Source organism: Montipora foliosa, chromosome 8 (assembly GCF_036669935.1).
Source record: "Montipora foliosa isolate CH-2021 chromosome 8, ASM3666993v2, whole genome shotgun sequence".
NCBI classification, from domain to species: Eukaryota; Metazoa; Cnidaria; class Anthozoa; order Scleractinia; family Acroporidae; genus Montipora; species Montipora foliosa.
Window position 1 is genome coordinate 48,531,896 of NC_090876.1, and position 15,000 is coordinate 48,546,895.

At 38.5% G+C, this 15,000-nt stretch overlaps 2 protein-coding genes across 2 annotated transcripts in view; both read left to right on the top strand.

Annotated features, from left to right (window-relative positions):
• The first annotated feature begins 3,007 nt into the window (after positions 1-3,007).
• LOC138013235 (INO80 complex subunit C-like) lies at positions 3,008-8,831 on the top strand. The gene is made up of 5 exons (XM_068860255.1): positions 3,008-3,124; positions 3,197-3,322; positions 3,942-4,041; positions 4,776-4,843; positions 8,620-8,831. The coding sequence occupies exons 1-5, from the start codon at positions 3,032-3,034 to the stop codon at positions 8,743-8,745; spliced, it is 513 nt and encodes a 170-aa protein (XP_068716356.1). The 5' UTR covers positions 3,008-3,031; the 3' UTR covers positions 8,746-8,831.
• Positions 8,832-11,255: 2,424 nt separating this feature from the next.
• Positions 11,256-15,000, top strand: part of LOC138012839 (uncharacterized) — an 11,343-nt gene continuing 7,598 nt past the window's right edge. The window contains exons 1-3 of the mRNA XM_068859751.1: positions 11,256-11,916; positions 13,798-14,086; positions 14,672-14,832. Coding sequence (XP_068715852.1) covers positions 11,368-11,916; positions 13,798-14,086; positions 14,672-14,832 — 999 coding nt within the window. The 5' untranslated portion in view covers positions 11,256-11,367. The remainder of the gene's footprint in view (positions 11,917-13,797; positions 14,087-14,671; positions 14,833-15,000) is intronic.

A 15,000-nucleotide genomic window follows, 5' to 3' on the forward strand; every position in this document is an offset into this window, starting at 1 on the left:
TAAAAACTAGACCCTCCGTGAGGGTACACTGGGTTGCCTGTGGTACGTGCAGCGTTCCAGGCAATTTTTTTCCAGTTTGGGTGGGTGGGGGGGGGGGGGAGAAGGGAAGGGAGGGTCACCCAGAAGTCATACCAGAAGTCATACCAGAAGCCATACCAGCAGAGGTCCTTTGGCTCACAGGTCCTCACACGTTCGTACGACGAAACAGATCCTTTTCTGAGGTTAAAAACCTGGCTACCGGCCTATTAATTAATCATTTGTCAGAAAGAAGAAATTCGTGTCCTCTTTAAAAAAAATTGACACGCATTGCTTACGTGTGGTAGTGAAGTAACACAGCGATTTATTCCATAAAGTCAAGTAAGCTGTGTGTTGTCTTCCAGGAGATTCAAGTTGTCCAGGCGTAACATGTAGCTCTAACAGTGCACGATATTGTTTTGGTATTGTCTATCATTGTAGTGCCATGGTAGAAGTCTTGGGTAAATAGCCTGAGAAGACATGTGGTTACTAGCAAAGTACTGAGCCCAGAAAGATTGAAGAAAATAAATGGGAAGTGAAAAACATTGTCTTCTGGGATGACATGTTGACAGTTGTCTTTGTGTAATATGTAGGTCTAACAGTACACGATATTGTTTTGGTATTGTCTATCATTGTAGCGCCATGGTAGAAGTCTTAGATAAATAGCCCCTTGAGAAGACATGTGGTTACTAGCAAAGTACTGAACCCAGAGAGATTGAAGAAAATAAAAGGGAATCGAAAAACATTGGCTTCTGGGCTGACATGTTGATCATGCAACTTCTTTCCACCACAAGTGTAAGCGTGCACTGACAGCATCTGACAGCTTTTCAAACAAAAGTTGAAAGCTGAAGTTAAAAGCTGAAGTTTATACCTGTTCGGCGGGGTTAGTAAGAAATATACCACTCAGTAACAGAAGCATAGGACCGAAAATTCTATTTTCATGCTATCGACTGCGAACCAAGCAAGATACAGATTTTGTTAGCTTGCTTTATGCAAAAGAAATATTGATGTAAAAGTAAATAAGTATGGATACACAATTTTTAAGAAGAGCAGAAGGAAGTTTCAGGACGGTCGATCGAGAATAAAATATTTTGCCATCGGTAACAAAATCTACGACATGAAAACAACATTAATTTTGAACCACGAATATAAAAAGTTACCATCAGCGAAAAACATTTTGGGAGTTTTAGTTGTTTTGTTGAAATTGTACAAGTTTGGCTGCACCGAGTAAATCGCACATCGAATTCAGCGGGTGCTCTGATCAAGCATAGTTAATAGAGGAGAATGGTTTGGAAGCTCGGCAAACATCAAAGGAACAAACAAAGATGCCAAGATTTAGGTTGGAAACTCCACGACCGTGCACAATCTTTTGTTTTGGGCTCATACACTATGTATGAATTACGTAATCAACACGCTTCTATTGGTTAGTTCCTCAGTACGGAGTAAACAGCTATTGTGTTTTGTGCACGGTCAAGGCCAAAAAAGAGAACAAAAACCTACAACAAAGAAATTTGTAGTGTTTCATAACCATTTCCCTGTATTAACCATGGATCAAGTTACCGCGTTATTTTACCGCGGCATGTTTACTCGCGAAACAGTGAAGCAACTGTGTCAAATGATGCCAAGCTACCGGGTTTTTGTTTTTGTTAGTTTTCTTTTTCTTTCGATTGTTATATATTTTGACAAGAAATGTGCGAATTCAACACAAAGATCACAATCGCCCAACTCTCAGAGGTTGACCATTGTTTCTGGAAAATCAAAAATTTACTCTCCAAGACAAGGTTATTTATCACCAGGTAATTCCATCGTTTTGGTAATAGCAGCTACTTTATTATTCATTAGCGTCACAATCTTTTGCCGATTTTGGGGGTCATTTTGTTGAAACTCAAGCACGCTTCCAACAGACCTGTTTATTTTTGTGACTTATGCGTTACCACAAAAATTCTCCCCGTATCACATTTCCACACATGTATGCAAATTTGCTAAGCTCGAAAATTACACAACATGATAACTTTACAAAAGCTGGAAATTTCACAGAAATATTTTCCACAGAAACATTTATTGAAACAAGCAACATATTTGCTATAAGAGGCAAGAAACCCTTCCTATTTCAGTTGCGTGCGTGCAAGCGAAACACACAATCACAAAGCAGATGCAATTAAATAAATTTCTGACAGTTCACATTCAACCCTTTTCGAAAGAACCTTGACCGTAAATAATAAAGCACAAAAGAGACAACAAGCTTTCATTCAAGTAATTTTTCCCTGTCACATTTACAATTTTTTTTAACCTTTGCAGAGTTGAGAACAAAATGAATGTTACTTGCCAGACAAACAGGCAAACTTTAAATAGATGCGACGTCAGTAAACACTGTGAGACACACAACAGAGATCACAGATCTACCTGTGGTGTTCGATTCCTTCTCTGTCTTTGTTGAACCCGTAAGTTACCAGAGAAATTTCCATTTGGTTTCAGTGTTGTACGTAACACCACCTTAGGCTTGGCGATTTCGGCTCGACGGGCGAAAGATTCACGCTGTCGAAGTCCATTACTCGTCGCTTTTAAGATTCCAGATCTTTATGTTTCACCGCCTGTCTCGACGTTCCATTCTTGAGCTCCATATGGGTATATTTTCTTTAAAGATGTACTAAAACGCCATTCGCGTTACAATGACTTCCGACGCCATTACAGGTTAATTGTGCAGAGCAAGCTACGCATTACCCCAGCCCCCTCAAACCTAACAAAATACGCACAGAAGACTCTATGCACAAAGACACCACTTAGCAGGGGAGTGACAGGCAAGACTTTTACCGACACGGAAAAAAATACTAAAACGGAAATCTACCCATTTTCCGACTGGGTTTGGCAACCCAGTAAAAAAATAATCTACCCATTTTCTAGCCTGCGAACAGCAGACGCATTTCCGGTCGTCGCTTCTCTGCCTCTGCATTGTGGGATAGGGGGAGTCCCCCGTTGCCTCGCTGTCAAACATAGCCTCACTTCCACTTCATCCAAGATGGCTTCTAACAGGAGCAAGAAAAATAAACGATCTCAAAGCCCGGCTTCGGCTTCTTGTCCAATCCCAAGCAAACGAAAAAGGCCATTAACGGTAAGATGCTTAGTTTCTTTAAGTATTATTTTTTTACGTTACTTTTTGTAAACCAATCTATCTTTATTTTAGCCTTTTGTGGCAGACGAAGTGGAGTCGAACTCAAGTAGTCGAAGTAGCCTGTCATCTTTTAGTGCCGTGAGCGAAACAAGCATCAATGCAAATGGACAATTTGTCTTTAAAGATGGTAATTTTGAGGTATGTAACTAAATGTTTTCGGCGTAACGCGTACTTTTTTTTTCTGTTTGGCAAAGTCTTTCTCTCAGCAAATAATCACATATGCCGTATATGTAAGTCTTATATATTATGTAAAAATTCATTTATAGTGCTCAATTTTTATAAACAAAAAATTGAAAAAATATTAGAAATGGTTTGAAATAAATAAATAAAATAAAAATTAACAAAGAACAATAAACTTAAACTTAACTTAAAACTTAACATTTTTCTTTGTGTATATAGTTCCTTGTAGAATGCATTTGATTTGTACAACTAATTGTAGAGTAAATAAAGCAAACATATTTTAAGAAATAGCTGAATGATAATGTACTTATCACGTTATTGCTCTCTATTCTAAGTTCTTCCTTATTTATAATAATTACCTCCATTGTCAAAATCAATCAAATTGAATGAGGGAGACGAATTGGTGCTGTATGTTCTTTCACTCTCTTTCCCCGGACAACTGTCATTGCAATTAAAACGGTCTTCAATAGACAGAAGCTGAGTCTCGTTCCAATGTTCTGAATTCTCTTAGCTGAATTACCACAAGATTGATGCAGCTATTGTTACAGTAACTGTCATGTTTTCATTTCTTGCACAGCACTCTGGAGTTAATGCAGGCAAAAAAAAGATTTGGAAAAATTTAAAACAGATAATGGGCTTAGAAAGAGGATTGCCATGGAAACAAGATGATCCCACATGTAAGACAGGTTTTCTTTTCTTCAGTTCATTCATAGACCTCTTTCATGATGTCCGCCAAATGAAATGAGGGTAGTAGGTCTAATTATTAAACATAAATAAAAAAGAATGTTAAGGTCATTGCAATTTATGAAAGTGGTCCATACCATGTCAAACAATACGTAAAGTCTATCTTGTGATAATGGCATTAACCCATCAGTGTTCTCACCAGGATTTTGTCTTGGGGAGTCCCAGGACCCCCTTTTCTGAAAAATAGGGGCCCTGTAGGAGCTTAAGCAGGACGAAGTTACAGTGTACTTGTGCTCCATGACTAGGGTGAAAATCCTTTGTGATTTCTCTGTCCATTTCATTATGGCACATTCAAATTGGAACTCTTGCAATGGTAGGCCTTTGACAATATTGTAAATGCATTTCATTTGTTTTCCTCAAGACAGATCTCACAGGTCATGATCTTTTTGTTGGCATCATAGGCAAGCCACATGTATTTCAACTGCCATTCACTCTGAAAACATGGTCTTTCCACAATAAAACAGATTTTTGGTCTTAGCTTTCTACGTTGTCCTTTTCATTGTTACACTTTGTGACTGGCAGCTTTGTTACTTTCTTGTGAAAGCATTCTGTCAACTGTTGTTGTCAATGTGGAATTGGGGAGCAATGCCTATCAAGAATGCTATTTTGATTTTACAATAATTAATTTTTATTAAAAGGACTTATAACAGCTACTTTTTTTTCACAGATAGCAGTATTGATGCACCACCATCATTCAAACCAGCAAAGAAATATGCTGATCTTTCAGGTTTACCGGTAAGTTTTTTGTGACATAAAATCACATTTATCTTCACCCTCTTATCATTATGCAATAATTTTGTGTTTTGTGTAGCCTGCGAGCATGCAGGCTATGTTTTGCTACATCTTGACATTTTCAAGTTCTCCAGACCACTGGAGGATAGCCTCTCATAGCAGAACAGAGAACCAAAAAAATTATACTCAGACACATGACAACAAGTACACGCCAAATAAAACCAGGCACTAAGTGGTGTGTTGAGAATACTCTGCATCGTATTGCTCCCCAGAGTTTAGTAGAGGGTGCTGTTGTGTTAAATATGCCGTCAGCCTTTACCCTATGAGCAGTTGTTTTCTCCTATGCTTCCCGAGAAAGAAATCACTGCAAGAAAGCCTTTGTTTCTCTGAGTGAGCCACCGTTCAGCACCGAGGATGAATACATCCAATTTGAACGGGTAAAACAAGTTTAGTACACTTGTTTTTTGGTGCTTTTGCATGCATTCAGCCTGGCGGCGGCTCATGTATGTCAATGCTGCATTTGGGCGATAAAGGGGAAAAATTCCATATTTTTCCTGTGAAATAAGATGAAGTGATGTCAAATGCATCATGTGGGGGGTGATGTGCCTCACAAATGCTCGATGGAAAATATAATGGTTACTCGCAGTGGTTTCTCTCTCGATCTCTCTCGGGAAGCATAGGAGAAACCAACTGCTCACAGGGTAGTTGGCCTGAGCATAATAAGTTATGTGAACCTGGGTAAGACAATAATGCAACAGAATTAAATAATAATAATACATTACTATTATTATATGTGTCAATATTATGCTTTGATGGTGTCCATCCGGCCTTTTGCAACAGTAAGACTGTAACTCTTTCTCCTCCGGGTTATAAAATTACAGAAATTTTTATCGAATCACATTAATTTTCTCCTGACATCTGAACTCTATCCTATCACTGCTAAGATTTCCAGCAGTCACTTACTAATAGATAGCCTGTTCCAGGCTTCTTAGTTAGTAAAGCAAGTAAGCCAGGCAAGTACACTGAGGGACTCTATAGAGGGTGGTAAAGAGTATTTTGTGAATTGCCGTTTTTATTTTCTATGAAATGTGAAAGGACCTTGTTTTTCCTTGTGAAACGTGATTTTGTCCATTGCCGTGAGCCATGATTTTTCAGAATAATAACTAACAATAATTAGCAATTATTGAATGAGGCTGAGTAGGATTATGAAGAATTCTGCAGGTCGAGGAGGGTGTTATCCACCAAGGCCGAAGGCCGAGGTGGATAACATCCTCCGAGATCTGCAGAATTCTTCATATTCCATGAAAGCCAAATTCAATAATTGCTTTGTTATTCATTCAAAATATTTTCTTCTCTCAAACTTCTAAACCTACTCGCAGTAACCTGCGATCAGGCTCTATTTTAGTTTCGCGTGCTACGTAATGTGGAGTTGGCGAAACGAAAAATAGAGCCTGACCAAATTCCTCTTCGAAATTCCTTCCGCCCACCTTTTTTGATTGATTGACATGTCCTTCGTCGGCCAATCAAATTTACTTCCATTACACCAATACACGCGTGGACGGCAGATTCACGCTATTTTGTTTTGACCAAAGTTAATTACCGTGGGAGGAATATTACAAGCGAATTCGAAAGTTACCGTTGGCTTTAATTTGAGAAAAACACATTTAAAGCATGGGGAATGTTTTCGACGACTATATTGCGGCAAAGGCCGGTGTAATTCTCCCTCCGAACTTCACTGAATATGCAATCTTTTAAGCTTGACATCTTAATTTGTAATTGAGATAACCTAGCATTTTGTCGTTGGACGGTTTGGCAATAGATTTTTAAAGAAAAAAAAAAGAGAAATACATTATTCCTTTAACGTGTTTGCCCATGAAGGTTTCTTTGGTGATTTTTTCGGGTAATATGTTCAGTTGCAGTGTATTTCTAGAATTGCGCGCAGTAAAATAATGATACGTTTGGCTGTTAATTTTTTGATGGAGTACGAACAGTAAGATGGACTCGCAAAGTTTCTTTTATTGTTGTACAATTGATCTGTCTGGAAACATGCCATTTTAGTTTCTGGAGTGTGAGTTTTGAGTTAAATCAACTGGAAATATTATGAAGTGTGCAAAAAAACCGTGTCATGTACAGTAAATAAATAAAGCCTTTTGTGCACAGATATTCAAAACATGCATTCGTGTAACTTGCGATTTTATCAGCATCTCCTCCTGTTGATATATATGTCCCTTGTCTCATCCAGGAAACCAATATGCATCGGCTTTCATTGCCATTTGAAAGAACCAGCTATTTAGCGGCTTTCAAAGTACTTTCAACCCCATGGCCACAGAGCTCGACAACGGAATCGCTAATTTCACTCGTTCCAGAAATTCAAACCCGATTCTGGACAATTAATGAGATATTTCAGATGGCATATCTCCATTTATACAAATAAAATCAAGTTGCATCGTCCACGGCATTGTAAGAACAAAAGGGAGCAAATTTCTTCGCACACTTATGGCGGATTAGTCTCGAGGACTTCGCGAGAGCTCCGCGCAATCACGATGGCATTTTCACTTCCGGCGTTTCAACAGCCAATCAGATCACGAGTTTGGTCGGCCAAAATTTGGCCGACCAAACGGAATTCTTGAGAGACTTTTGGTCAGGCCCAATTTTAGCGAGCGACGACTTAAGAGAACATATGGGCGAAGCTAAAAATGGGCCTGATCGCAGGTTATACTCGCAGCCATTTTTCTGCTCAACAAAAATAACACAATCTCATCCCCAGCTTTTTTCAGTCAACGGTTCAATAATTTGCAGCGGGCTGCACTTTTGACGTCATTGGTTCAATATGACGTCATTGGTTCAATATGAAGTTTCTTTCCAAATTTGGTGAACAGCAGCTGGTTATGGTGAATTATGCGTATGGTTTTAACCAATCAGAATCGGGGAAATATTTTGAATGAATATTAATGTTTATTATTCTACGAGGGCACGCTGATGTCATTTTCTATCCAGCAAGCCCCCTGGTGTTCCCGGGGGTAGTATTGTTGACTAAAGCATCAATTTCTGCCTCAATCTTTTCCGGCCCAAAATGGTTTTGTCATTTTTTCTCAGAGCTGCAAAAATGTTTTCAGCTCGCTGTATTGCTGACGTGTTCCTTGACCATATTATGTACAGCAGGTATATGAACTGATAGCCTGTGTCTGGTGAGCCAATGAAAATGCTGGAAATCTGATATCCATCTGTTCAGTTTTTAAAAATAATAATTATGAGAATTGGGTATCTTATTCACCATGAATTGTGATTTTGCTTCCTGTTTTTGTTTTTTATTTATTTATTTTGCGGGAGTAGGAGCCAGAGAAAGTATAATGATAGACTGTAAATATAACTGGGCAGAGCAAGGTACAATAACTACATCTGGATTGCATGATTCACTGAAATTTGAGCCTTTGACTTCTGGCCTCGCTAGTCTTAAGAGCTTTTCTGGTCAATCAACACGGCAAAAACGAGCTCGGAAATCGCCTCAAAAGGTTGCGAGACTCTTCCTAGTGTAACTGTTCTGATGAGTTTCTTTATATGTGATGGCTGTAGCTGTTAACAAAGTTAACATAAATTTGTTTGTGTAAAAAAGTTCTTTATTTTTGTGAAATGTAAAATGGCTATTTTATTATTTTTTGTTGAGTTACATGTACATTTTCACAACTTTCTGTTGTGACTGAAGCAGGCAGCTCTCTTGGATCTCAAAGGGCTACTAACAGTGCATTCTTAGATCACAAAATCATTCTTTCTTTTTTTAGGCTAAGTACAAAGATCCAAGCACAGGCATTCAATACAACAATTCCATGGAATTTAGTTCTATTCGAGGCTTGCCCATGGATATCGTCAGTGGCTACCTTGCACTTCGAAAAGCTGCCCCTACATAACTTAATTGCTATTAGTAGCTTTTCGAGATGTGTATATAATTCAACAAATACTAAAAATTCATAATATAACATTAAAATTTCATTAATTTTGTTTGTTGTTTTTATTTGTCAATGAGAATTCTGTGTTATTATCAGAAGCCTTGGTGTTGATTCCCAAGAAGACCTTTTTGGATGAAAATATTTTTATTGTATATTTGCATCAGATGAGAGTGCAAAGTTATCTTACTTTTTCTCTACTGTTTTCCCACAAACCTGATAAACTATTGCATTATAACACATGTATTCTGTAATTGTTTTTGATAAAAATTATTAACAACAAGATACATGTAATAGTCAAAGTACTTCATGCTGTGATACCTTTATTTCTGTTCAAACAAGTACTAGAAAAAGATGCAAAATGATTCTCCCCAAACTATACGACTACTTTCAAATGCGTCATCAGTGGCAAAACAAGATTTTTCCCCGATTGCTTGTAATCTCACAATCTGATTGGCTAATTTGCCGTTGTCGATAAGAGTCTAGACAACACTGCTCCCGTCAATTTGTCACGCAATGTAATAGTTAATCAGGAACGCTTATTTTGGGAAATAAACGAATCATATTGCGACAAAGTTCTAGACAATGCTTGCTCTTTCTTTGTGCCATGATTTTGGTCACGCTCTGAAATAAACACTTTCTTTGGCATTGAATATTGTGGTAAAAAACAAATCGAAAGTGGTTGAACAGCGTTGTCTGTACTCTTATCGACAACAATATTCGTCATCAAAGTGGTCAAATTTGTTGTGGATTTATTTATTTACGAATTTACGAGGGGCTCCAGCCCGGGGGGGTACTTTAGGAATTTCTGGGTGGGGATGTGCCGCTGGGACCCTGTAACCCTTAGCCTATACCACAGCTAGTTTCAGCTAGATTTTGCTACCCTATACTAGAGTTCAATCAATCAATCAATCAACTTTATTTAAAACACGGTAAATGGCTCAGCAAGCTGGTTTTCAGACATGCCGTGTAAGAATTACAAAATATGAATGCCAAAAAAATTACAAGAATTACAAGATGTAAATGTTAAAACGACTAATAAACTAGGTATAACTTAGCGCTAAATATTATTTAATGTCAAAGAAATTTAAACAATAGTAATAATTAGTAACCAACAAAATTTACTATGTAATAATACGAACAAACGATGTAAAAAATGTGCCCTAGCGATTTAAATGTGTCCTAGGATATCGCACGTTTAAAGCTTGCAAGATCCCTTATCTCACGAATTTGATTTGACTGTTGGTTCCAAGCATTTGCACCTGGCCTCGATAAGAGAAAGAACGTTTAGGAAAATTCGTTTTAGGTAGCGGTAATTGGAAGTCATAGTTCGAACCCCTTAACCAACTCCCCAAATCACTCCTATCCTAGAGTAGCTGTTTTCCAGAAACTGAGGTCACTAGCACAGTCTAAAGCAAAGCCAAAACAAAACCTTATACCACAATCATTTTTTTCTTAAAAAAGGATTTATTTATACTTGTCCAGCAATGCCAAGCACATACGTACGCATTATCAAGACAATAAATTGTTTAATTTTAACCGGTATACCACCGATTTCCATCTGAGTCCCGATTTTTGACAGTTAATAATATCTAGTAACGTTTTATGATACTCATCTATCAACGCTGTTGAGGCTGAGTCGTGAAAATTAAACTTGCTGATTTCATTTTTTTATATCTTTGAGTAACAATTCCTGGTTTCCTTAGTCTAGATAAAATCTTCAACCAACTGGTCAGTTTCGTGAAAAATGATACACTATTCTAGACCCAAACGCTTTGATTTATATACCCTATGCTAGAGTAAACTGCTTGAAAACCATACCCTACCCTTCACAGCGGCACATACCTATATAGCCCATATATGGCAGTACCCCCCCCCCCCCTCCCGGGTGGCTAAGTAGCCTGACTTCTGGCTGTTATAGACAATTTTGGTCTCATTCACACAGGAGCCCTTTAAGCTAATCCTGCCAAGCCGACCACATGCTGGAAAGGTCAGACCACAACACCGGGAACTCTATGCCCTACTCTTTTCGAATAGGGTGTGGGATCTTTAACGTCCCACAGAGTTAATGAACAAGGGCTATGAGACCGGACCTCCGGCTTATCGTCCTTATCCGAGAAGACTTGAAAACCATTTGCAGGGAAAGATCTCATGGATATACCCACCACGAGTCCCTAGGTTAAACTCTCATTTTACATATTAAGTGAAAGTGCCCATTTCAGTGATTAGGTCTAAACTTTCCTTTATCTTATTTAGGTCTAGAAACTGATTTAGAATGGTTATTTTTGTAGAGTTATGGTTGGTGTGTATATCCATGAGATCCTTACCCATTTGCAGATGTATTTACAAACTTAAGGCCTCACAAGTGGCAAATGGACTCACAAGGCGCACAACATTTTGACCACTGTGATGACGAATATCGTTGTCGATAACAGTACCGATAACGCTGAACCACTTCTGATTTGTTTCCTTACTAATCGTAGGTCAGTTTTTGTTGCGCGCATGGTAAGAGGGAAACGCGCGAAGTTTCTGCACTCTGCTACCCATGTCACGCAACACTGAACCGTGACAAGCTGTTGGTAGGATATGGCAGACGAAAGTTATGGAGAAACAAAACCATGTCAAATGGAATGGATGCGGATTAAATTGGAGGAACTCTATCAGAGGAACGCTCTCGGAAACATTGCCTCGCACATGTTTCCCGATTACGGAGAATTTTTCGCCGTGCCGCGCATCGCAAAGCGCGAAGTTTTCGAACTGCTTTCGGTCTTCATAAAGAGAGAGAGGGATATCTTTGAGTGCGTCGGAAATTTACGCAAGAATGGAGGTATCTTAGCGGATCAGTCATATGATGTCCTGCACATTTTAAGACCTCATTTACATAGTAGCTCAAAGAAGGAGGTTGACAGATACCTCACAGCTTCAAAGCTTCCATTTACACGTCGAATAAACGAGTTCTTGTTGGAAGACTTGGTTGGTCGCCCCGAAGGGAAACTATTCAGCTGGATTGATTTGGGAAGAACTCAAATTGAGTATGTCGATCCTGTTAAACTTACAGCAAGAATATACAAGCTGAAAGTTCCCCCACAGTCGTATAGTCTCAAGGGAAAGGCTTGTATCTATGTTGTATACAAGGTACTGCTTTATATATGGGAGAGCTAGACTGCATGTGAAAGACGCATGCGAACTGCTGGAAAAAGCAGGTTCAGCCATCCTCTACCTGTTTGTTATGCACCAGTTAATGTAAATCACCGCTCTCCCATTCCAACCCGGGCAGGGACTTGGATAAAAGGGCAAGAGAAAGTGAGCTCATGTTCCCGCCTCAGGGCAAAATTTTTATTCCAATATCCCCGCCTACTAGTGAAAGAATACAAAAAATTTCGTCAAAAATATCACTAAGAACAAAATATAACAGTCAGTAAGGTTTTCTGTTCAGTGACTTAATGTCTTTGTGGATGGCAAGCAAAAAGTAAGCTAGGATAACAACTAGCAACTATTGTGGTGGGTATTTACCGTGCTGCAAAGCGGTGAGGTAAATAGCCACCACTAGCCACCGACACTGAGGTGAATAGTTGTTTTAGTACATACTAAAACAGTGAGATAATTTAGCACAAAAAGATGATTTTAACTCATTTAAACCTGCAAAGATCATAAGATTTGCGGGCAGAAATTCTGCGCAAATAGCTCGGAGGTGAATAGCAATGGCAATCAGCGTCCGCGTTCAACTAGCCTGCAAGGAGGCTCACTTGTAAGCACTTGTAGGCACAGGAATATGCGAAAGGGCGACAGAGAGAAGAATGGGGCGAGGAAAAGTCATATTCTTCTCGCCGGCTTTGCCGGCTCGCTTTTTCCGTGCCTACAAGTGAGCCTGCTCGCAGGCCAGCGTTCAATGCTATCCACTGTTTTGGTATATACTAAAATGGATCAACAAGTTTAACTCTTGTTTCTTTCCATAATTTTAGTCTCTGTCTGGTTTGGTCCCAGTCTTGTGTGACACAGTTGTAGACTCCAATCCTCCAAGAGAGAAATTCCCCGATTCGGATCTTGTCCAACACCCAGTATACTGGGGCACTTTTGTTGGGTATTGTCAGGCTAATGTCCTCACTTTTCTCATTTTGGGAAGGGAAGGGGTGGAAGGTGGGGGGGAAAAAGTTTTACCCCAACTAGTGCATTACCAAGTGACACAATGGCCGATTCCTAGTTGGCTGGATAGCACAAATTTATAAATATTGGTAGAGCAATGCACCAGTGTTGCAGTGGTCATGGGTTTAAATCCTCTTTATGCCTGATTTTCAGGCTCTTCCTTTTGTCACTGCTTAAGGTGGCTCAAACCAGTTTCAATGCTTCCAAGTGAAACTCTGTATTGTAGCAATATTATGGTTCCATATGCAGTCGTTATTGTTACGTAATATGTCACCGCGGCAATGGTAAAGCCCTGTAAAAATACCCTTTATTTTGTCTTAATTGCTCATATCTCAAAAACGAACTGGGTGACCCCCATTTTTTATTTCCTTAAAGTCATCAGCAGTGTAAGATGAAACTTTCTGCAAACTTTAAAAAAATTCTGCACGGAGGATTCAGAGAACCCTTAATTCTGTGATTCTTTTAATGTGGCTATGATTCCGCAGTACAGAATTCTTTTAAACTTTGCAGAAAGTTTCATGTTGGCCTTCTGATCACTTTTCAGAAATAAAAAAGGGGTCAGTGAGTGAGAATACGATGGTTGCTAGAGGGGAAGAGGGTTGCATAATAAATCAACAATCAAACCTATAACTCCTTGTGTGCCAGCCTTACAGGCTAAAATAGAGAGCTTGCTGATCTGAAATACAGAGGCTAGAAGATAATAATAATTTACAAGGCCTTGCAGGCGAATGAGTTTTGTCAAGAACATAAGTCTTGAGAAGTTCCAGTACTACAGGTCAATATCCACAATTTTATTTCTTATATTTCTCACGGTTGGTTTTGAATAGCTCACAGTATTTAAAAAATAACAGAAAATTGTCATCTTCTTTTTAGGTATGGTACTCTGAAAAACTACACTATTATCCATCAAAAGAATACACGTCTTGTTCCTGGTTATGTAATGACAAGCCATCTCTTGAAAATCAGATCAAAGTCTGCACTAAGTCTCTTGAGAGATGTTGCATTAGTTTAGACAAAGACAAAAGGGCTGCGATAGCATTTAGTGTTTGTCGTGTTCCAGTGTTGGCAGATGGGATGCTAGGCATACCCATTTATGATGTGAAACTTGTGTCGATAAATCCCTACAGGAGAACAGATGATGAAAATTTGTTTTTTGCTCAAGGTAATTAATCTGTTAAGTGAACCCTGTTACAAAATTAATGTAAGAAATCCTTTTAAAGGATCGAAATATTAGAACAAAATTTTAATGAAAAGTTCTTTGCACAGACTGAACCAAACAGAGTGGGAACAACAAAGACATGTCTATTTACACATTGATAAAAAATATTTTTAATGACCTCACAACAGCATAATTTAACAATTCCAATAAACCCAATGATTTTTTTACCACTGACAAAAGTTGCAGTGCAAAAGAGCTTTGTTATTTGGTGATGTTTATGATAGCAAAATTAACTATTATTGATCCAGATCTTGAGAATTTCTTTCTTGAAAAATTTTCCGCGAGAATAAGTTTCTAGGTGTCTTAATTTGTGATAACGAGGGTCAGATGGCAATTAAAATGATAAGCATGATAATAATTCTCATCCTCATCATTATTTAAGCAACAAGAATTAGTGCATTCTGAAGTAAGGGATGCACCAGTACTTAATTTAGAAATTAGGAGTTATAATCTTTAATAACCACTATTGTGATATTTAGCACAATTTAAGCAGGGTCAAACTGAAAGTTCTGTCACTTGTCATTTCAGAACTTGACTTTGACTTTCTTCAAGAACTTAGATCACAGGTTCAGAGCATGAAGACAAATCACTTATGGCAACCAGCTCTGAGGCAGCTCTTTAGTTTTCCTTCTTCAGACGACAGATGGAAAGTTCTTCAATTTTTACTGGAAACAACTAAAAAACTCCAGGTAGTAATGTCTTTGGTAATGCAAATTTATTATGATACAGCCGTTTACTGACTTCACTCTCTATTCCAGTTGTCATCTTCATTAATTAATGTCGTTATCTTGATGGTCATCATCGTCTTGTTATCAATGTACTGCCAACGGTTTCAAGCACCCTCATCATCATCATCA

Coding starts and splice junctions, on each gene's coding strand:
- LOC138013235 (XM_068860255.1), top strand. CDS start 3,032: ATGGCTTCTAACAGGAGCAAGAAAAATAAACGATCTCAAAGCCCGGCT. Junction 3,323..3,941: donor TTAAAGATGGTAATTTTGAG/GTATGTAACTAA, acceptor TTTCTTGCACAG/CACTCTGGAGTTAATGCAGG. Junction 4,042..4,775: donor GAAACAAGATGATCCCACAT/GTAAGACAGGTT, acceptor TTTTTTTCACAG/ATAGCAGTATTGATGCACCA.